Source organism: Tamandua tetradactyla, chromosome 16 (assembly GCF_023851605.1).
Source record: "Tamandua tetradactyla isolate mTamTet1 chromosome 16, mTamTet1.pri, whole genome shotgun sequence".
Classification (NCBI taxonomy): domain Eukaryota; kingdom Metazoa; phylum Chordata; class Mammalia; order Pilosa; family Myrmecophagidae; genus Tamandua; species Tamandua tetradactyla.
In genome coordinates, this window is record NC_135342.1 from 25,755,798 (window position 1) to 25,778,200 (window position 22,403).

Genomic DNA, 22,403 nt, shown 5'->3' on the forward strand with positions numbered 1-22,403 from the left:
GGGTTTGAGCGTAGCTACCCGGTCCCCTTCCCCCTCCTTGCCATCCCCGGCTCTATCCTTCTCTCTCCTTCCCTCTCTCCATCTCTCGCTCGCTCGTTGAGATCCTGGACTACGGGTCCCAGCTCTCCACCACCCCCTTGCCCCAGGCCTTGACAGCGGGCTCCGAGTGACAGGCGCGCGGCCGCTCCCGCTCTCTCTACCCGGCTGGCGAGCGCGGCGCTCCCCTCCCCCCTCCCCTCCCTGGCCTGGGGGAGGAGGCGGAGGGCGAGTAGCGGCGCCGCCGCACAAAGGGGCCAGGGCGACCTCCCCCACCCTTCCCTCTACTCCGTGCATTCGCAGCCTTGACCTTGAGCATCGAGTGCTGAGGGAAGGAGGGGAGTGGGGGCAACCCCGCGAAGGGTCGCGCCTGATGGCTGTACCAGAGGCCCCCCAGTCTTTGCTGGCTTCTGAGGGCGGGAGGGGGGAGGTGTTGGGAGAGAAGGGTGTGTGTGTGGTGGTGATGGGGGGGGAGGCGGGGACTTACAGCACGCGCCAACACCGGTGGCTTTGCGGTGGTTTTGGAGGGGGTGTATGAGGTTCAAGTCATCCTGAAGGGGAGTGTGATTGTGACACCCATCTGCTTCCCTCTTACCCTCAGTGGCACACACCACATACACACACACACACACACACACACACACACACACACACATGCTTTTCCTAAGAGGGAGACCCTCAAACTGGCTGGGAAAGGGGGTTCTTATGAGGGTTGGTAGATACACAGGTATTGGGATGCCCCTCACCCAAGGGCAGCTCACTGCAGGGTCTGGAGACCAGGGGGTTGGCAGTGTTAGCGCCCATTTTGCTCTGGCCTTACCAGGGATCTGCAGAGGCCATGGTAGGGGCCCACATGTTCCTGAGGAATGTGGGAGTCAGATCCCTCTCAAGCAGGAGGCTGGGGAATGCAGCTCTCAGCAGTTCTGACTGTTTACACTCAAACCCCAGTTTGAGCCACTAATTTTCTATTCCCTCAGAGCCTCAGTTTTATCATCTGACAATTGGGTGCAATACTAGTTCTTTTTACTTCATGGGGCTGTTATGAGGCTTACATAGGTGACATTTATAAAGCACTGAGTTGAGTCTGGCCCTGACTAAAGGTAGATAACGGTGGTAGGTGGTAGTATCATGCTTTATCAATATTGCTTTGTACTGTGGGCACTGGGGGTGGGGCTGGGGGTTCCTGTGTGTAGGAGAGTGTGGGGGGGAGGGGATTGCAGAAGCGACTAGAGGTGAGGAAGGGGAGGGAGACCCTCTCCCAGTGTCAGCCTGGATCTGTGGGTGGACCTGGGCCTCTAAGGAGGGGATGGGGTGTCTACACTCAGGCTTCGCTTGCTCAAATTGATGTGAGGGTTGTGGAGTGGGGAAGGGGTGAGTTGGGGTGTGTGTGGCTCCTAGTGTAGAAAGCAAGTGCAAGAGGGTGTGCTAGGGATCTGTAGGGTGAAGCAGGTGAGAGAAGGTGGCAAAGGCTCCCTCTGAGTGTGAGCCAGTGGGTCGGCAGGGGTGAGTTATGGCATGGCCACCACAGGGGCCAGGAAGCCCTGACCTTAGGGATGGCATGCCAGTGTCCCTCACTCACTCTTCTCACCCACCTTGCCACCTACTCTTGGCCAGATAGAAGCAGAGACTCCCTCTCCCCGGAGTTAGGAGGATGAGGGGGGGTCTCAGGGTAGAGGAGTGAGCTGTGTATGGAGAACCTGAGGGGTTCTTTAAGGGCGTGTGTGTGTGTATGTGTGTGAGTCACTGAGTGACAAAATTGATGAAGACTAGCGTGCCCCCCTCTCCCCATTTGCAGTAGGGCTCCCTGGCCGAGGAGGGCATTGTGGGCGTGAATGAAACTGTCCATCCATGTAGCCTCTGAATCCTGGATGCAAACTCTGGACAGGGAGGCTCAGGTGGTATGTGTGTGTGTGTGTGTGTGTGTGTGTGTGTGTGTGTGTGTAGAGACTGGATGAGTGTGCGTGACTTGGTGGGCCAGCTCATTCTCTGGGGATTCCCTTAGGGTGGTGTCAATGTGGGTGACAGTGGGAGAAAGATGGGGATAAACTACTTGGGGATGGCACCTGGGTGAGCCAGGGGCCGAAGGTTGTGTTATCTCGGGCACGTACCTCACCTCCCTGTGCTTCAGGTTCCTTGCCTGGAAAATGGGGATAAGAATGTTATTTCCCTAGAAGGCTGCTCTGGGGATTAAATGCCATGTGTATAGGGCACAGTGTCTGGCACATAGTGCTCAGTAAATGTAGTCGCTCAGCAAATGGATGTTGAGCATCGCCTGTGTGCCAGGCAGAATCCATTCTAATAACCATTAGCCATTTTCCCTCAGTGCATATCAGATCCTCTGTGGAATGGATGAATTTATTGTGCCCTTACTATGTGTCGGGCCCCTTTTAAAACACTTTACCCATATTTACTTACTTCATTCTCACAACAATTCTATGAGGCATCATCCCCATTTTACACAGGAGGAAACTGAGGCCCCAAAAGATGAAGTTACTTGCTGATGGCCAAGTGGTAAGCAAGTGGCAGAACCCAGAGGTGGCCACAGCACCTGACCAGTGTCAGGGTTGAGGAGGGTGGGGCGGCTGGGAGAGTGGCTGGGGCAGAGTCAGTCCCGAGGGGAGTAGGCACTGGGGCGTGGAGGTCGCCGAGCCGCGTGTGTGCACACGTTGGTGGGAAGTCTGTGTGGGAACCTGTAAGGTGTCTCTAAGTCTCTTGGCATTGAAGTGTGTGCGTGAGTGTAAATGTGAGTGCAGCTGTGAGTCTCTATGAAGGGGTCTGTGTGAAGCGGTGTGGGCGGGTGTGTGAGTGTGTTTATGTCTGGGTGGGCACCTGTGAGTGTATGAATGTGAAAACTGCGGGGTGTGGGCGTGGGTGAGTCCAGGTGTGCTTGTGTGAGTGTGTGCATGTACGTCTAGGATGTGGGGCGAGTGAGCGTGTGTGAGGGACGGTGGGCGCTCCCTCGGGCCCCGCCTCGCGGGCCCCCTGCGCTTCGCCCCCTCCCTTGAGGCCGCCGGGTCCGCGGGGCCCCCAGGCCCGGGACTACCACTCCCAGCATGGCCCGGGCCGGCCCGCCCCGCCGCGGTGATTGGTTGGGGCCCCCGTCCTCCCGCCCCCGGGAATGAATGGATGGGCTGCCTCGGCGCCCGCCCGAGCGCTGGGAGGACCGACCCGGCGGGGACCTGCTGGGGGCAGGACCCGGGGAGCAAGATGGCCACAGTCATCCCCGGCCCCCTGAGGTGGTGCGGGCCGGGGGAGGGGGGAGGGCGCGCGGGCGGGTCTGCGCGGGCGGGTGTGTATGTGTGGCGGCCGGGGGTGGGGCCGCTGTGGTGTCTAGGGGGCTGTCACTGGGTGCGGGGCTGCGCGGGGGTGCGTGTGTGACTGTATGCCTCCGGCAAGAAGGTGTCCTAGGCGCCGCTCCTGGCGGGGTGGAGGGTTGGGGATCCTCGGGGTCTTCGTTGGGGAAGGGGTTCATCATCCCTACCCAGCAGGGGTCCGGGAGAAGGTGAAATGGCCCGGGGGGTGGGGGCCTTAGTAAACTCGACTGAAGTCCACACTACCTTTGTCTTGGAATGCAGTGTGTGTGACTTATTTGCGTGTGTGTGTTTAATATGTGTGTGATTTATTTTATTTTGCACTATCTTTTGATATTTGGGTCTTTGAGCATGTACACATGTTCTTAGGAACTATGCAGGATTTGTCTCTGTTCTCTGTTTTTGGATAAGTAGGCATATGTGTATTTGTGTTGTAGAGTTTTGTGTGAAGATGGGTAGTTTGTTTCTGTGTTAATATATATGTATGTATCTTTGTGTGTTTGGATATGTGGTATTTGAGATGTTGGTTTCTATGTTGTGTGTCTTTTTGAATGTGTGTGTGTGTACCCTGTGTGAATCTGTGTGATTTCTTTGTATTATATGTCTGTATATGATTCCGTGTGATTTGTTTGTGCTATGTCTTTGGATATATGTGTAAGTGCATATGTGGTTGGTTTCTTTCTACTGTTGTCTTTTTGACATTTGTGTATCTGTGTGTGTTCTGGAGTGCATGTGTGTGTGTGTGTTGTGATGGGTGTTTCCATGTTGTGTGTTCTTATGTGATTTCTGAATGGGTGATTTGTTTGTATTGTGCATCTTTGGATATGTGATGTGTGTTTGTGCATGGATATATGTGTGATCTATCTCTTTCAACAGTATTTGACGGGATATTTGTGTTTTTCAGTATATGTGTGAGATTTGTCTGTTTCTCCTTTGTGAGTCTTGGGATGTGTCTTTGTGTGTGAATCCTGTGTGTCTATGTGTGATTTATCTGTGTTATCTTTGGATGGGTCCTGGTGTGTTTTTGTATGTTTCTGTATTGTGTGCATCTACTTCTTAGTTGGAGGCCTTCTTGAGTCCCATATTGGGGAACCCTTGACCCCTTGGTTCTGTCTGCTCCCTCCACTGAGGGTCCAGGACTGGCAAAGAGGGAAGAGGTGAAATAGGAGGGATGGGTCCACCCATCCCTGACTCTGGGAAGGCCGGGCTGGAGGAGGGGTGCTGCGTGACCAAGCGCACCTACCCTTGCTGACAGCTGCCCGCCCGCTCACCCGCCCCGCAGCCTAGGCGAGGACTTTTACCGAGAGGCCATCGAGCACTGCCGCAGCTACAACGCCCGCCTGTGCGCTGAGCGCAGCCTGCGCCTGCCCTTCCTTGATTCGCAGACCGGCGTGGCCCAGAACAACTGCTACATCTGGATGGAGAAAACCCACCGCGGGCCTGGTACCCGCCGGGTGGGCAGGGGTGGGGCGGGGCCGCAGCTTCTTGGCCGCATTCTTACCTCCCTCCTCACTCCAGGTCTGGCCCCGGGACAGATCTACACGTACCCTGCCCGCTGCTGGAGGAAGAAACGGAGACTCAATATCCTTGAGGACCCCAGACTCCGGCCCTGCGAGTACAAAATTGGTGGGTGGAGCAGTGCCTTGTGCCTGCTGGGGCCCCTAGTGTAGGCTAAGTGTGTGTTGATCTCAGTGTGTGTCTGATCCTCTGGCTTTGTGTCCCTTCTAGTGACTGGTGGGCTGTGTGTTTTGTCCAAGTGTGTCTGGGCATATTCCAGAGATTCTACAGTTTTCCCTGAGTGTCTGAGCTTCTGCTTGTATCTCCTCCTAAGTGGGCCTTGGTGTATTTAAGGGCACAGTGGTCTCTATTACGCTGTGTCTAGGTCTATTAAGTTTCTGACCTGTCTCCCTTCCCTTGTGAGCCGGGATGTATCCGATGCCTGGCCCTATCTCTTCTGGTAGGTACCTATGTGTGATGGACTATCCATCTCCCTGGGTGTGTCCTGATGTGGTGGGGTGTCTGTATTACCTCTTGGATATATTGGAGTGTGTCAGAATGCCGGTTGTAACTCTCCATTTGTAGCAGAGTCCATCAGTGTTGGCGTCTCTTTTCAGGTGTAGTAGAAGCTTTATTTCTCCTTGTGTGAGTCTGGGCTATCAGAATATCCATATCCATTTCTCTTCCTGAGTGTGTCTAGGTATATTGGGGTGTCTGGGAGAATCTCTTCCCATTAGTATCTGGAGTACAAGGTGTATTTCTGCCTGTGTGTCTTGTCTGTCAGAGCATTTGGCCTTATCATTTCTTGAATGTGTCCAGGGATATCAGAGTGCTGGCTATTTCTCTTCCCTTGTCCAGGTGTATGCTAGGGACTGGTTGTGTCCCTCTATGGGTCTGGGTGTAGCTGAGGGTTGGACAGTATCTCTGGGTGTCTCAGAGTGTCTCCAAGGGTCTGAATGTGTCTCCCATGTGTGGACAGGTATATCCAAGGGTCTGGGTCTATCTTTCCCAAGCATCTGGGTGGATCTGAGGGTTCAGGTATAGACCTCTCTCTTTGTGAGTCCAACCACCTCAGATGATCTGTATCTCCCCTGTGAATGTTCCCCTGTATCCAGTTTGAGTGTATTTCCTCATGGGTGTTTGAGTGTGTGTGAAGGTCTGGTTGGTTGTCTCTTCCCCAGGGTCTGGGCATCATTCCCAGGATGAGTGGCTGAATCCCTGCTTCTGTTGCTGGTTGAGTGTGGGAAAGCCTCTTCCCTCCCTCCCACAAAGAGCATGCTCCCTGCTGCCATGTGCAATGTGAGTCCTCCAGGGTTGACTTCTCCACTTGACCCCCCTATGGCCCTGTCCCCAGACTGTGAGGCGCCCCTGAAAAAGGAGGGTGGCCTTCCAGAAGGGCCTGTCCTTGAAGCTCTACTGTGTGCGGAGACAGGGGAGAAGAAGATTGAACTGAAGGAGGAGGAGACCATTATGGACTGTCAGGTATGATGACACCCAGGGGTGCTCCAGTGGCAGGATCTCCTCCCACCCCTGCTGCTCAATCTGCCACCACTCCCAAAGTCATGCTCTGAAACCTCCCTTGGCTCCCTAGGGACACCCCAAGTCTCTATCCTCCCAGACCTTTTTGGAAGACCTCCTGACTTGCCCTCCTAACTCCATGCTCTGGCTCTGCTGCAGAGCCCCCCCAAAGCAGGACAGTGTCCCCCACTGCTTTCTTGACCCCAGTCTTTCTCCTCCTGGTACCCAGAAACAGCAGCTGCTGGAGTTTCCACATGAGCTCGAGGTGGAAGACTTGGAAGATGACATTCCCAGGAGGAAGAACAGGGCCAAAGGAAAGGTATCACCCCAATGCTTCTTCCATCACCCTCTCCTTGATAACAGCTCCTATTTATTGAGCATGTGCAATGGTTAGTCCCTACCCTCCACTTGGACCTCATTTAGTCCCCAGAGCAGCTCTAAGGGTTGGCGATTTTATACCCATTTTGCAAATGGAAAAACTGGGGCTCAGATATATTAAGCCATTTGTAAACCAGAGATTACATAGTGGGTTAGAATGATCTTCACACCTGTGCTACAGATGAGGAGACAGGAGAGGTGAAGGGTGCTGCTCCATGCCCTGTTGCTAGGAAGCAGCAGACCTGCAATTTGACAAATGATAAAAACTCTTTCAGTTCCCTCCCTTTCTTGGCCTTTCACTCCTGACTTTACCCTTAGGCATATGGCATCGGGGGTCTCCGGAAACGCCAGGACACCGCTTCCCTGGAGGACCGAGACAAGCCGTATGTCTGTGATAGTGAGTCCTTCTGAAGCGGGGGATAGAGAGAGAGGGGAGATGTCCCAGAGAACTCGCCCTCCTCTCCCTCCCTCCTGTTCTGTACCTGGGTTGGGGGATGCTCCGGCCTCTGGCAGAGGGTGGAGGTGTGATTCTGGAGGTCAGGGTGGAGGTGGCATGGGTTGGGAGGGGCTGACCAGCCCTCCCCACTCTCCAGTCTGTGGGAAAAGGTATAAGAACCGGCCGGGACTCAGCTACCACTACACCCACACCCACCTGGCTGAGGAGGAGGGGGAGGAGAATGCTGAACGCCACGCCCTGCCCTTCCACCGGAAAAACAACCATAAACGTGAGCAGGCAGGCCAGGTGGGGGATGGTGAAAGGGGCCTGGGAGTGGGGGCTGAGAAGCTGGGATGCAGAGTTGGGGGGGGCAACGGCATGTAAGACATTTCTGGAAAATCTCCAGCTCAGTGGTCCCCTCCCCCCACTGACTGTGGGGATGCTGGCTCTGGGGTTGCCATGGCAACCAACCATCTCTCCCGTGCTCCCGGCCGGGCATAATATTTCTGGGTCTGATTTATTGTTTCAATAAGAGCTTGGGGAGGGGGTGATAGATGACTCCCCTTCCTCCCTGCCTCCCTTTCTCCCCTCTTCTGCTGAGCTTTGACCAAAGGATAGGGTCTGTGGCCTGACAGCCCTTGGTGTCTGCCCCTGCCAATCCTATGCCAATTCTGACAGCTGAGAGATGGGGGAGGGAGGGGCCTCAGCCAGTGGAGACCTTGCCTTCCACCCATCTTTTAGAGAGAGAGGGTGAGTGCATCCCACTCCTACCACACATCAATTCAGAGTTCAGAGTTTTCCTTCCAAATGTCTCTTTTCATACCAAATCTTGGTCACTGGTATCTACAGAGTTTTGATGGAATTTGGGCTTAGATGGGGGTGGCTGTCTTGCATAGGTGTGTATGAGGAGGGAGGTGGGGTCTCTTAGCTGTATTTGCCAGGTGTTTACCTAAGAAAGAGGGAACACCAGTTCTTCTCAAATAGTTGGGGGGGCCCTGTTAGGAATTATTTGCCCCCCTTCCAAACTCTCTTTTGTTCCTGGCCACAGCTCGGGGTTGCTACTCTCTCTTCCCACCTTCTCTATGCCTGGACCAAGGGGTTGGCCCTGGGGCTGAGGCTGGGGGTAGGGTGGAGCTTGCCTATGGTGAGAGCCCCTCTCTCTGTCCCTCCCTACCCCCAGAGTTTTACAAAGAATTGGCCTGGGTCCCCGAGGCACAGAGGAAACACACAGGTAGGAATGCCTACCTCTGCCCCTACTTCTGCAGCAACCTTTAGGTGAGTGCTCCGTCATGCCAACCCCGGCCTGCTATCTTTCAGCCAAGAAGGCGCCTGATGGCACTGTCATCCCCAATGGCTACTGTGACTTCTGTTTGGGTGGCTCCAAGAAGACAGGGTGTCCTGAGGACCTCATCTCTTGTGCTGACTGTGGGAGATCAGGTGATGCCTCCCCCCACTTGAGGTTTTTGGGGGCTGGGATAGAGGGAGGGGAGAGTGGGCAATAAGGACTGTGGATAACCAGAGCCAGTGGAGCTGACATGATTGCTGAGGTATTGTTGGAAACTGAGTGGGGTCCAAGAGGTTTTGGGAATGGATTGGGGGTGTCAAGGTGTCATGGGCACTGGCATATGATTGTCATGGTACTGTGGGAAGTGGGAGGTGCCTGTCACAGCCTCAGGAACGGTGAAAGATGATTGCCAACCTATTGTGGGGAGTGGGTTGCTGCTGTATGGGCAGTGTGGGGAACAGAGCGTGCTTGCCGGAGAACTGTGCTTAGAAGTCTGTGGTTCCCCCTGGTGGAATTGTGGGTGGTTGTGGTTGCCTCAGTGTGGTGGGTAATGAATTGGTTGTCATGGCAATTGGGTATCATGGAATGCAGTTGTTAAGGCACTGTGGGCAGTGGGCTCTGGGTGTTTCTGCCCTGGGTCAGTGGGGTGACTCATGGAATGGCACTGCACAGTGCTGGCAGGAACAATTCATTTGTAGGGTGGCTTTGGCTGCATGGAACCAAGGTGTGGGGGACCCGTCATGGAAGGTGGTTGCCATGGCATTGTGGCTGGGAGAACATGGTTGCCATGGTACTGTGGTTAACAGAATCTATTTGCCATTCTGTTGTGGGTAATGGAATGTGGCTACCTTGGCCCTGTGGCTGACAAAATGTGGTTGCCACGGTATTTGGGGTGGTAGAGTAGGGTTGCCACAGCACTGTGGGTAATAAAATGCAGTTGCCATGGTATTCTGGGGAGCTGAGTGTGGTTGCCATGGTGTCTGGGTAGGAGACTGTGGTGGCCGCAAGTGCTGCTGGCTGCAGTATGGTTGCTGGTACTGTGAGTGGCATGGCCGTGGCCTTGTGGGTCAGGCTGTGGCCCAAAAAGCTCATCCAGGCCTCACGAGCCAGGGGTGGGGGCTGAGCCATTTCTCCTCCAGGGTTCAGTGCTCACTAGGAGTACAGTGCCCCTCCCTAACCATGTCCCTGCCCCCTTGGCCCCCAGGACACCCCTCATGTTTACAATTCACGGTGAACATGACGGCAGCTGTGCGGACCTACCGCTGGCAGTGCATTGAATGCAAGTCCTGCAGCTTGTGTGGCACCTCGGAGAACGACGTGAGTGCCTACCTGCCTCCCCCAGGGCATGCCCCCCACAGGCCTCCCAGCCTGCTGCCCCTGCCTTTGCCAATCCAGCCTAAATCCTTTTCCCGGAGGCCCTCTCTGGTGGACGCTAGTAACATGTCTTACTGTCACTGCTGGTGTCTTTAACTGAATGAGCACTGAGCACTAAACTCCTCATCTCTCTCAGCCTCCCAGCCACACACAAAGGGGTAACTGAGCTCAGAGAGGGAAAACTTCCTGCCTCACTTCCTGCCCGCAGTCACCAGCTAGCGAAATAGAGCAGCTGGGATTTGAACCCAGGCCAGCTGCTTCTAGACTTGGTATTACTAATAACCCTAGTGTCATTTTAAGTGTGCACAGAATCTTATCAAACTCAGACTACAAATTGTAAATTGAGGGTGCACAGATGCTTCAGTGGTAGAATGTTCACCTTCCATGCAGGAAACCCAGGTTCGAATCCTGAACCATGCTCCACCTCCTGTCAACGCCAAATTGACAGTTCTCAGGGAGTGTTTTTGCTTGTCCAAGCAGGGTTTTACAATGAATCCATAAATGCAAAGACCTTCCCAAAGCCCATTCTCTTGGAAGGGACCACCTCCCCCAGCCCCTCTGACTGAGCCCCTGCCCCAGCCCCCCACCCCGGTTTCTGGTGCCCGTACCCCCAGGGTGCCAGCTGGGCGGGTCTCACCCCCCAGGACCAGTTGCTGTTTTGTGACGACTGCGATCGGGGTTACCACATGTACTGCCTGAGTCCCCCCATGGCGGAGCCCCCGGAAGGTGAGAGAAGAGGTGGGCATGACAGGGGTGGGAGGGCATGGAAAGTTGTCTTCCTGCTGCCAAAGTCTGTGTTCTCTAGATGGGAGGGATCTGGGGAAGCCCCCACCCCCACCCCAAACCTAGGCCTAACTCCCTGTTCTGTGGCCACCTCCACAGGGAGCTGGAGTTGTCACCTTTGTCTTCGGCACCTGAAAGAGAAGGCCTCCGCCTACATTACCCTCACCTAGGCCTGGCTCTGGCTCGCCTGGACCTCTGGGGTGGTGCTTGCCCACCTGCCTCTCTGAGTCCCGCTCCCTTCTCCCCCATCCTCTAATGCCCCACAGTGGGAGGGGGAGGAGTGAAGCCTAGCAGGGGGCTGGGCACAGCTCCCCTCTGTGCAAGTGGAATGTTCACCCTGTGGGTTGGTGGGCCCAGCAGGGCTCCTCCTGCTTCTTTCCTCCCTCCCCTTGCCTTGGCAAATGGGCACCAGGACTTCTGCTCCCCTTAAAGCCATACCCCGCCTCTGGGCGGGCACAGGGGGTGGATGCCAGCCAGGGTCATGGACAGAGCCTTTTTCTAAAGAAAAAGACAAAAAGTTAAAAAAAAAAAAAAAAGAAATTAATATATACAAAGAGTCCTATAAGGCCTGGCTGGGTGGAGGGGCACTGCCAAGAGCACCCACTGGGCACCAGTCTCTGCCAACTTCCTGCCTGGCCGCCCCACCCCCAGCTCCCAGTTTCTGGAGTTGCAGCTGTCCCACCTCCATCCCCACCTCCCTGCCCAAGCTGGGCACTTTTCCTCCTGTGTGCCCAGGGCAGGTGGGTGTGGTGCTCCCTCCCTCCCCCTTCTCGGTGCCCACCGTGGATACTGCATGATGTGAACCATGGTTTTGAACTCCATTCTTGCCCTATCCCCTGAGAGCCCCCCAAATCCCCCCTGCCCCTGTGCCCACTCCCGTGCCTGCCAGGGTTGGCAGGTGGCGGCCAGTGGGGCCAGGTGGGCCCCTGCCCAGCGCCTGCTGGAATGAGAAGCACAGACTCTGCAATGGACTCATTGTCCTTCCTCTGCCCCCCCTTCCCAACCCGGCCAGGCCGGGGTGCCCCCTGCCACCCTCGCTTGCCATTTTGGAGAAGGCGAGGGGGCGTGGTTGTTTCTTGTGGTTGTGTGTGTTTGTTGTTTGGGTTTAAAAAAAGGGAAATTGAGACTGCAAGTGGGGGAGGTGGTGGGTTGGGGGTTCTTCCCCAATCCCAGGCTGCCCCCCTTGTAAACGAGTCTCCTTTATTGCCTGCCTCTGCTGTGAATTAACTTGTTCTATGTATTAAACTGGGCCTGACCCCTCTGCCCTATAACTGCCTCTTTCTCCAGGCTGGTTTGGGGCCCCATGGAGAAGGGGAGGCTGGGGGCCCCATTGGGGGAGAAGCAACAGCTGGAGCCAGCCCCTCCCTCCCCCTGCCCTGCCTTTCCCAGGCTTTGTCCCAGCTCCTCCTCCCAGCGCCTCCTCGCTCAGCCGAAAAGGAGAAGGGGGATGGGGTGGAGGGGGCTCCCGCCCAGCCAGCTGTGGTTACCCTGGCAACGGGCTGCTGCAGCTGCAGTGAGAAGCAGGGTGGAGGGAGGTGAGGAGCTGGAGACTGGGGGAAGGGAAGGAAAGATGAAGACAGCCCCAGCCATTCCCAGAGTTAGGGTGGGGAATCGGGGTGGCAGGAGCAGCTCATCCCAGGCTCCGACATCATCTGGGGTTCCCTATGTCAGATGTGGGGGGAAGAGTGGGGGGGGAGGGGCAAATGAGAGAAAGATGTCAGGAGAGCGAAGGAGGAAATATGCAGACACAGGGAGATCAGGAGACAGAGATCTGGGTGGGATGGGGTGAAGGGTGAAGAACTAAGACACAAGAGAGGTGGGGAGAGAGATATATTTTAAAGCCATGAATTTGTGCAGAGAATCAGAAAAGAGCAGAGGAGGAAAGAAAGATCTGGAGAGAGAAGACAAGGAGAGGCACAGAAATTATGGGGAAGAGAGAGGAGAGGACAAGAGGGATGGGGAATTAGTGAGGGAGAGAAAATAACAGTAATAATAAATAAACAACAAGCAGTAGGGAGAGATAGGGAGGAAGTCAACAGGGATTTGGAGAGAGAGATCAGGAGAGACAAGTGTGGTTAGAGAGAAACAGAAAAGAGCAATGTGGTAAGGGAAGCCAGAGAACCAGAAACAAATAAGAAGAGAGAGAAGTGGGGATGGAGATATAAAGAGTTAAGATCCAGGGACAGTCAAAGATTCAGAAAAATGAGGAAATATGGACTTTAGGGGAGAGATGGACACACAGAATTTAGGGAACAACAGAAATCTGGAGGGATCCAAAGGTCTGAAAGGGATTCTGACAGTCTGGGTGAGGAGGGGGCCAGAGATGGGGTGGGAGGCTGAGGGGAGAAGCTGGGGGGTGGGCAGGAGGGCACCTGTGGGGGAGTGAGAGGGATGAGGCAGAGAAGGTCAGAAACTGGGGCAAGGTGGGGCAGGGACAAAACAGGATGCAGTTGAGGTGAGGCCAGGCCTAGCCTGCAAGTGAGAGTTGGTGCTGGAAGGTGCTGTTGTACTTCACAGCTGCCAGGAGAGGAGGGAAGGACAGTTTGTTTCACAGTTTTTCTCCCCTCTTCTTCCTCCTTGGGGGTGCTGGTGAGGGGAGGGCTGTACAGCAAGGGATTAAGGACAAGGCCTCAGTAAGGGAAGAGACAGTAGACAGGGAGGGTGTCTGCAAAATTCAGGACACATCCTGTTTTGGATGCAATACCTATCCCTTTTGGAAAAATACTTCTTTTTTGAGGGGCGGGGCAGTGTCTGAGCCAGAGAAGCATCAGGTTTTAGCTCAGTGATACACTGAATATGTGTGTGTGGGCAGGGGCAGAAAGATCCCGCAAACTGGCCATTCCTGTGCAAAGAGGTTGAGTTATTACCCCTGTCTATCCACAAGGAGCCAGATCTTGACTTCCCCTAAGAGGCCAGGTGTTGGGATTAGCATGTGGAATTTCCTGATTTGGGGAATCGGTATGATTCTGATTCTTAGGCTCGAATGCAGTATTCACCAGGCCATGTGCAGATGTGGGGCCGGGAGTTTAAGACCCCTCCCCAGCAGGAGAGCCCCCAGAAGAAGGCATGACTCAAGGTCACCAGTGTGTGTGTGTGTGTGTGTGTGTGTGTGTGTGTGTGTGTGTGTGTCTTAAGACCCCTCCCCAGCAGGAGAGCCCCCAGAAGAAGGCATGACTCAAGGTCACCAGTGTGTGTGTGTGTGTGTGTGTCTGTCTTCTTAAGACCCCTCCCCAGCAGGAGAGCCCCCAGAAGAAGGCATGACTCAAGGTCACCAGTGTGTGTGTGTGTGTGTGTGTGTGTGTGTGTGTCTTAAGACCCCTCCCCAGCAGGAGAGCCCCCAGAAGAAGGCATGACTCAAGGTCACCAGTGTGTGTGTGTGTGTGTGTGTGTCTTCTTAAGACCCCTCCCCAGCAGGAGAGCCCCCAGAAGAAGGCATGAGTCAAGGTCACCAGTGTGTGTGTGTGTGTGTCTTTCTGAGCCACCTTGTGCTCTCAGCTCCTGAAATGGGCAAAAGTGTGGGGAGGCCCGTGAAGTGCTTCCTCCAGTATGGGCAGAATCAGGATGCAAATGCAACAAGCAGAGTCCTGGAAGGGGAGGCAGATGAGCCAGGTGCTGGGGAGGGTGTAGCCTAGGCAAGTGGAGAGTTTGTGCCAGGGACCAGGCCTAGGAGGAAGAGGTCCCTTGGAGCGCTGCTGCAAAGGATGGGAACCCAGAGTCTCCAGCTCTACCAGGCTGGAAATCTCGCTTTCTTTCTGTACAATCTGCAGATTTTCAGAAGTTAAACACTAATTCTAAAACACACACACAACTCTGTAGACCTAGTCTGATTTTCAGGCCTCTAGTGAATGACTTCTGAGGTAAAATCTCACACTTTTTTATTTAAGGATATCTTTCATGTGGAGTATTGAGTTTCTGTCATTTAGGTTCCAAGGAAAAGCAGTTTGCAAGGCTGGTGTTTCCTGGTTTCTAGGGAGGAGCGAGGGAGTGAGTGAGTGAGTGAGTGTGTGTGTGCGCACGCGGGTGCGTGGGGGGGTGGGAGGGTGACAGGTGTTTAGGATAAGGAGGCGGGGGGGGGGCACTGAGGACCCCCAATACTGCCAGTGACTAGGCAGCTGCCCAGCTACGAACACACAAGCCATTTCTATGAAACATTTATTTCCTTTGAAACTTTCAGAAACATGCCAGAAAATCTCAAGACAGGGAAGAAAAAAAAAGACAAAATAACAAAGTAATATCCAAATGAAATAAAATCAACATATGAAAAAAGCCTGCTACTCTCTTCGGCCATCAGATAGAATACCAACCTCAAATTAAATAGATTTGTTTTGCAGAGATCCTTAAAAACTAACAGAAAACAAAACCAAAAATCATAATTTACACTTGTCAATGTACATGATTAGGTCCCCAATATGATTCGAATGATCTGAAGATATGAGGAGAGGAGACAAGTTAAAAAAAGAAAAAAACTCCAGGTTGGGATCTGAGGAAAGGGGTTGGGGACTGGAGACTCCCCCAGAAAAGGGGGTGAGGGAAGAGGGGCAGAGACATCACAGTAGTTGGCCAGGGCTGAGGACCACTGCCAGGCAGGCCCCGCCTCAAGAGCCCCCCATCTCAGAGTGAGTTGGGGGGAGGGTTCTGCAGTGCTGCTGGTGGGGAGGGGCAGGGGTTGATCATAGGGAGACATGAGTGCCCTCTTCTCCTCATCCACCCTCGGGCACCTCCTGGATGCCTGTGTCCTGTGCAGTCCCCAGAAACCCACTTCCCTGAGGTGTGTGGCCCCAAAGGGGAGGCTGGGCGGTGGGGTCTCTGGATAAGGCCTTCCAGCCCACAGTGTGTCGCTCTAAAAGCCAGGCCTGCCCGCTGCCGCCTCCCTGCCTGGTGCCTCCCAGTAGGGAACCCTGCCTGCCTGTCCCAACTTTGTCCCCCCAGCCTATGGGAACATGCCTTGACCCTCAGTCTGAGGTACGGCAATCCACAGACTGTGGCCATACATACTTGTTCTGGCGCAACTCTACATGAAAAAATAAATATATATATATATATTTTGTTTTTAAAGAAGGAAGAAAAAAAAACTGCTTCCTGGATGAACAGTGTAGTACCACACTGGCTTGGCTGCCTGGCAAGCTGCCCCTTATTGCCTTTGGAGAATCAGCGCCTTGTAGATTTTGCACACCAAAACACTCTCTGGGGAGCACAGTGGGGGTGTCCAAGGCCTCGGCCACAGTGGGGCCTGCAAGATGGGCTGGGGGACTTGCAGAGGAAACAAAAAAACAGACGAGAAGATGAAGGCTATTTTCTTCCAGCCCTGTCCTCAGGGCTCCATAAAGCCTCTTGGCCTGAGGGCAGGGACTGTGGTTATGTGGTTATGTGGCTGCGTGGTCAGGGCTGGAGCGTGCTGGGGCACAGGGAAGAGGAGGAGAGAGGGCCAAGGGCCAGAGCGGCTCTACCCAGGAGCAGAGCTTGGGTGGTGGCAGGAGCTGGAGCCCGTGGGGCGCTAGAGCAGCTGACAGAAAAAGACTTTATAAATGTCCTAATTGTACAAAGAGAGTTCCTCTCCCCAAGAACACTGGCTTTCTGGATCTGGGGTTCCCTCTCTCCTTCCTGGAACTGCCAAGAAAATAACATTAGCTCAAAGAAAGTGCTCCTGGTGGCTTTTTGGAAGAAGGGGGGTGAGAGAGGAGGACATACATGCTTCTTGGAAATTCCAAACTTGAAGCAAGCAATGGCCTTTTTCTAATCTGTTTCCTCCCAGCCTCTCACCTCTAGGGTATGGGGGTAAGAATGGGCCCATTTCACACTGTAATTTTTCATGCAGGGGGCTTGGCCCCACAAGTCAAAACTCTGTTGCACGTGCTGAGGAAACCCGCTTTGTGAACCGGGAGACTGGGAGTCCTGCCCTCCCTCTTCCCTTTCCTGTGGCTTCTGATGGCTTGCTCCTAGGAAGAGGCTAGATGGGGGCAGGCAGATGGGCAGTGGGAAGGAGGCCTGAGAACATGCCCAGCCCTTGGCTCCTAGCCTGGCTGAGGCCTTTGGTCCCACTTCCATCCCGAGGTGCAGAGTCCATGGGAGGGCCGTGGGGGCAGATGGGGCCGAGACTCACAGAGTCTGCTTGCAGGAAAGGAGCGCAGGCTGGGGCTGCCCACCTCAGAGTTCCTTCTTCTCCCTGCAGAAGATCTCGGCGAACTTGCGCAGCTGCTCGCTGGCGGCCTGCGACTCCTCCTGCAGCCGCTGGTTGTTCTGCCGCAGGCTAGCCACCTCTGACTGCAGCACCACCTTGTCCTGCTTCTCCTGCGTGGGGCGGGGGACCGGGGGTCAGGCAGGGGGATGGAGGTGCTCCTGGGAGCATCCAGCATGGCCGAGCCCCATGCAGAAGCTCAGCTGCCAGGGTTCAAACCCCAGCTCTGCTTCTTGACAGCTGAGGAACCTCGGGCAAGTCACTTCACTCTCCTAGGTCCCTTTCCCTCCCTCTAAAAGGGGATGATAATAGGACCTACTTTCTAGGTGGTTGAGGGGTTTCCCTGAGGACCTGTACTAAAACTCTCAGAACACAGCCTGAAATGAAGTAATCCGTTGGCAAACGTCACTATGTTATAATTACCTCATTCTACCATGACAAAGGGTCTGCCGTCATCCCTGTCTTCCTGGCAGAGGACACCAAACTTCTCACCGTGAAAGGGGAGCCGAATGTGGGGCTTCCTGACCAGGCTGTACCACCTCTCCTGAGATGCCCTTCCAGTATAATGTGACATCTTGAGGCAGTCATTTGTCCAAGGTCACACAGCATTAAGCTGTGGGGAAGGGATTTGAACCCAGGCACCTGTGGCTCGTGTGCTTGAGGACTTACACTTTACACTCTGTCACCTTTTACCCAAAAGTATATAGAGCAATGAGTAAAAATCTCCCCGGCCCTGACTTCTCCTCACTCTCCCCAACCCCAGAGGTGAATATAATGAACAATTCTGGATATTGCCTTCTAAATATCCCTCTGGACCCATGGTGGTTTAACATTTTTTTTTTTTTTAAGCATGATGATGATCTATGAAACAGTTCTGTAGCTTGCTTTTGTTTTCTACTTAAGTTATTGGACTTTTTTTGTGTGTCAGTAAATCTATAGATTTGTTATTATTTTCATTGGCTGCAGAATATCCCACTTAGTGGGAGTCCTGCAATTTTCATAACCCTTCTGTTGACGGACAGACGGGCTGGGTCCAATTTTGTACTGCCAACAGTGCAGCGGTGAACATCCTTGTTCATGGATATTTTTGTACCCAGGCTTGAAATTCTGTAGGACAAATTCTCAGAAGTTTAACTGCTGGGTCAACAAGGCACACATTTAAAGTTTTGATAAATATGGCCCAGCTATCCTCCAAAAAGGGTGGGCCAATTCATGCCTTCCTTGGAGAATGTTTGAGTCACCCTGTGCTTAGCAACCTTCGGTATTATCTCTTGTTCATCTTTACTCATGACTACCTTCAAGGCTGGGCAGGTTCCCCTAGAACAGAAGGAGAGGGGTAGGGACAGGTGCTGTGTGGCCTTGGCCATTTGCTTCTGTCTCCCTGGCCCTGAGTGTCTGGGAAGTAGAACTGGGAGGCATGTCCTGTGGGCAATAGCTGCCTGGAGGCCTTACCTTCTGGAGGTCGGTGTGCAGCTGTTTCAGCATCACCTCCAGCTGGTACACTTTGCCTGTTAGATCCAAGGGTGGCTCCTCACTGGAAAGACAGATGATGGGGTCACTCCTGAGGTCTTCTAGGCCCCAGGAAGCCTCTTGGCCCACAGTTTTGAGGTACATGGGGTACAGGCTCCTTTTGTCCCTGAGGTCCTTTTCTTGCTACCAAGGGCCTCTGACTGTGGTGCAGTGGTGAGAGGGCACTTCCATGGATGGGTCATGGGGGCCTTGCTTTTGTTTTCTACTTAAGTTATTGGACTTTTTTTGTGTGTCAGTAAATCTATAGATTTGTTATTATTTTCATTGGCTGCAGAATATCCCACTTAGTGGGAGTCCTGCAATTTTCATAACCCTTCTGTTGACGGACAGACGGGCTGGGTCCAATTTTGTACTGCCAACCCCAGAGGTGAATATAATGAACAATTCTGGATATTGCCTTCTAAATATCCCTTGGGGCTGTGTGCCTACCCTAAAGTATGCATTTCGCCAGAGAATAGGTTTGGTGTGACTTAAGAGGACAAGCTTTTTCTGTGTGTGACCACCTCATACGGCACAACGCAAAGATTTTGCTCCATAGCATCTACTGAGCACTTCCCAGGCACTGTTCTGGGCACTGGAGGCAAGTAAGTGGACAAATGAACATTGGTCATGGACACGACCAGCGATGATGATGGCAATAGTTGGTTCAGCACTGAGAACCTACTTTGCATCAAGCCCTGGGATGGGCTTCCACTAGCATCAACCCTTCAACCTCAAGGGGTTCCCCTATCTCCATGGTCCATGAGGTCACCAGGATCATTACCCCCTGTACAGAGGGAACCCAGGTTCAGACAGGGGATACTGCTCAGCTGAGGGCTGCTGCTGAGATCTGAACCCAGGTCCCATAGCCTATGCTCCTCTTCTATGCTGATCCTCCCAGCCTCGAGCCTGCTTATTCCCTACAGAGGATAACGGGTAGCCCCTTCTGCTGAGGAAGAAGGCTCCATGGACATGGTGGGTCACACGTATTAGGTGGAGAGGCAGAGAGGGTGAGAGGCTGCAGGAGATGAGCAGAGAGGCAGGCTGTCTGAGCAGCAGGAGAGAGGGCTTAGCATTCCCACCTTTCCCAGCTCTTTCCTCCCTCCATACTCTTGAACCTTAGGATCTACAGCTGCAGATGGAGGTGGGGGCAAATGGGAGGAGGTCACCAGTTTGGGGCAAAGGGCCTGCAGGAGCTCCCAGCTTCCTCCTTGTTGCTACCCTTACTACAGCCACCAAATTTGCAACCGCCTAGTTCCTTGTATAATTACAGTGGGACCACATCTCTGATGGGAGTTAGGTTCTAAAGTCAGTGTGTGAGACAAAAAAAAAACAGGAGAGTCCAAATCACTCTGGGAAATTGCTGAAATTGCCCATAAAGCACAGTGTGAACAACCCAGTACTGAGGTGTGTATCTGAGTGTGAAGTGCACTACTTCAATCCATGTACATGCAGAGTGTGCTATTTACATCATCTCTCCCTCTTAAGAATTTTTTTGTTCAAATCTGTGCAATCAAATATGTTGTACTAAGTGTGAGATGACCGCCGCTCCCCACCCCCAAGCCTGCCCTGCAGGAAGCCTCGTGAGGGGTGGACTAGGGCAGTGCATATATCACTAGGTTCCCAGCATAGGGCTGTTAGGGAAGGGTCAAAAATAAATATTAGGTGAAGGTTTACATAATTTAGGAATATGTAGGGGAGACAAAGATAGAAGGGAGTTTGAAGGTAGAGACGGGGAAGAGGCTGAGGGACAGGACGGAGGAGGCACCATTTAGTGGCTTTTTCAAAGTTTGAAGTGAAATAATTACGTATTGATCAAAGTGTCATCTCCACTGAACCAGGAGCCCTGTGAGTCCCCAGCATGTGAGAGAGAGCCTGTAGGAGCTGCCAGTGGCCCAGGTTGTCCCCTGGAAACCTCACCTCATGGTAGGGGTGGTCCTGGGGGTTGAGGGCCCCCTCTCCAGGCTCAGGTGGTTGTGCACAGGGCTGTGTGCCGGTGGGATGTCCGGGCTCAGGGCTGGGTCGTTTAGAGAGAAGAGCGAGACAGCTCTTTGTACTGCCACGGAGAGAGAAGAGACAGGCTGAGCTCTCCTTGTTCTCCGGGCCAGGCTGGCCAGGTGCTCCGCTCCTCCTCACCCCTTGCCCCCAGCTGATTACTCTTCCCCCAATCCTCCATACCATTTTCGTCGGAATAATAATCACATATTCGTCGGAATACATAGGCACTTAGGATGGATTCTTACCAAAAAAAAAAAAAAAACAAACCAAGTAAACAGACCACCCAAACCTAACCTGAACAAGTCTTTAGATCTGATGACCAGTTTATATAAGATGGAAAAACAGGTTAGATGACAGTATGAGGTAGTCAGCATGCAAATTTGAGATGAGACACATCTTAGCCTAGATGACCTGGTTTCATTAACAAGTAAATGGTATGAAAAAAAAAATGGCTCCAAGGCAGAAGGAATTGAAATTGGGTATTCTGTACACAGGGATTCATTATTCACTCTACTTTTGAGTATGTTTGTATTTTTAAGAATAAAAAATAAAAAAGAGAGGGAGGGAGGGAGGGTCTATCAGGTACACTAAAAGAGAGAAAAAAAATCACATGGGGTTGTCAGTTAAAATGGTGATTCCTGGGTCCCACCTTACGACTCCATCTGGGGCAAATGGGGGAGGGCCTGAGGTAGCTGTTTTTAACGTGACTGTTAGGTTATCTTTCTGTACTGGCCGGTTCAGTAAGCCATGGGACAGCCAGACAATAGGACACGGGCGGCCACGAGATACAACAGGGCAGATCAGTGAGTCCATGCTGGGAGTGAAGCAGCAAGGAGCGGGGCGGGGCTGTGCGCATGCGGGTGGGTCGCGGGGTGCGGGATGTCTGGGAGGATGAGACCCAGGATCCAACTTTTTACATTTCTGTGCTTATAGAACAGCACAGTAAAAGCCCAAATACCCTCTTCTCAGAGCTACCACTTTTCACATTTATCTTCTCTCTCTCTCTCCCCACCTCATCTATGTTTTTTTCCCCTGGCCATTTGAAAGGAAGTTGCCAAGATCACAGTATTTTACCTTCATATACTTCACATCTCCCCAAAATAAGGCCATTCTCCTACATAATCACAATAATTATGCTCAAGAAATTTAACATTTATACAAAATCATGATCTGATATAGAGTCATCTTCAAAATTTCCCCAATCCTCTTGAAGATATCCTTTTCTACCTTGGATTTGATATTTAACTTCTTTGAAAATGTTTTAATACGAACAATTTCAACAACACAGGCAAAGAAGGCAAACAGGATTGCGAATTCTCATGAAACCATCACCAGCTTCAACAACTATCAACATACAGCCATTCTGGTTTCCTCCTCTGAATGCTCCTTGCTTTTATTACTTTTAGTTTTTATCTTTCCTTTCCTTTTTTTTTTTTTTTTTTTTTGCATGGGCAGGCTCCGGAAATCGAACTCAGGACTCTGGCATGGCAGGTGAGAACTGTGCCACTGAGCCACTGTTGCATTGACCTTCCCTTACTTTTTATAAACAGCTTATTGAGGTTTAACTGATGGATCTACCTCTCCCCAAATGTCCTTGTGTCCCTTTGGAATCCCCCTTCCATCCTCCCTATTTTTTAAATTTTATTTATTTATTTTTTGCATGGGCAGGCTCCGGGAATCGAACTCAGGACTCTGGCATGGCGGATGAGAACTCTGCTTGCTGAGCCACCGTGGCCCGCCCCCTCCCTATTTTTTAAATAACCTTTTTTATTGTGAAATATAAGATATATGCAGAAAAGGGAACAATTTCAAAGTATAGTTTAACAAGTAATTATGGAGCAAATATCAAAGTATGATATGGGTTACAGTTCCACAATTTCAGTATTTCCTTCTAACTGTTCTTATATACTAGAGACTAACAAGAAATACCAATATAATGATTCAGTAGTTACAATCATTTGTTAGATCCTATATTCTCTGGTACAATTCCTCCCTCTCATTTGATTCTTTTCCTAATTAATCTTTAGGGATATCTGGACAATGACTGTTCTAACTGTTTCATGTTGGAAAGGTGTTTTGACATTATGGGGTAGAGGGATGCAA

General features: G+C 52.5%; 2 protein-coding genes across 15 annotated transcripts in view; one reads left to right on the top strand and one right to left on the bottom strand.

Moving 5' to 3' along the window:
* The first annotated feature begins 3,180 nt into the window (after positions 1-3,180).
* On the top strand, positions 3,181-11,878 carry DPF1 (double PHD fingers 1). Of its 2 annotated transcripts, XM_077133620.1 has the most exons (11): positions 3,181-3,272; positions 4,630-4,790; positions 4,866-4,973; positions 6,199-6,326; positions 6,592-6,681; positions 7,059-7,137; positions 7,334-7,465; positions 8,494-8,613; positions 9,666-9,778; positions 10,480-10,561; positions 10,718-11,878. In XM_077133620.1, the coding sequence occupies exons 1-11, from the start codon at positions 3,244-3,246 to the stop codon at positions 10,786-10,788; spliced, it is 1,113 nt and encodes a 370-aa protein (XP_076989735.1). In that variant the 5' UTR covers positions 3,181-3,243; the 3' UTR covers positions 10,789-11,878. The 2 variants fall into 2 exon arrangements, with proteins under 2 accessions (XP_076989735.1, XP_076989734.1); XM_077133619.1 differs by having other exon boundaries at positions 4,630-4,973.
* Positions 11,879-14,743: 2,865 nt separating this feature from the next.
* Positions 14,744-22,403, bottom strand: part of SIPA1L3 (signal induced proliferation associated 1 like 3) — a 308,825-nt gene continuing 301,165 nt past the window's right edge. For 11 of the 13 annotated variants that reach the window (XM_077132021.1, XM_077132020.1, XM_077132019.1 and 8 more), the window contains 3 exons: positions 20,223-20,358; positions 18,246-18,327; positions 14,744-16,906 (listed from right to left, as the gene is read on the bottom strand). In XM_077132021.1, coding sequence (XP_076988136.1) covers positions 16,763-16,906; positions 18,246-18,327; positions 20,223-20,358 — 362 coding nt within the window. In that variant the 3' untranslated portion in view covers positions 14,744-16,762. Of the gene's footprint in view, positions 16,907-18,245; positions 18,328-20,222; positions 20,359-22,403 lie in introns of those variants that run through there. The other 2 variants (XM_077132031.1, XR_013163484.1) reach the window with 2 other exon arrangements.

What these genes read in the sequence shown, in the direction of transcription:
- DPF1 (XM_077133619.1), top strand. Translation starts at nt 3,244, where the DNA reads ATGGCCACAGTCATCCCCGGCCCCCTGAG. An exon ending in GTCATCCCCGGCCCCCTGAG is followed by an intron (nt 3,273 to 4,629) that starts GTGGTGCGGGCC and finishes CCCGCCCCGCAG; the next exon opens with CCTAGGCGAGGACTTTTACC. An exon ending in GTGGCACCTCGGAGAACGAC is followed by an intron (nt 9,779 to 10,479) that starts GTGAGTGCCTAC and finishes CTCACCCCCCAG; the next exon opens with GACCAGTTGCTGTTTTGTGA.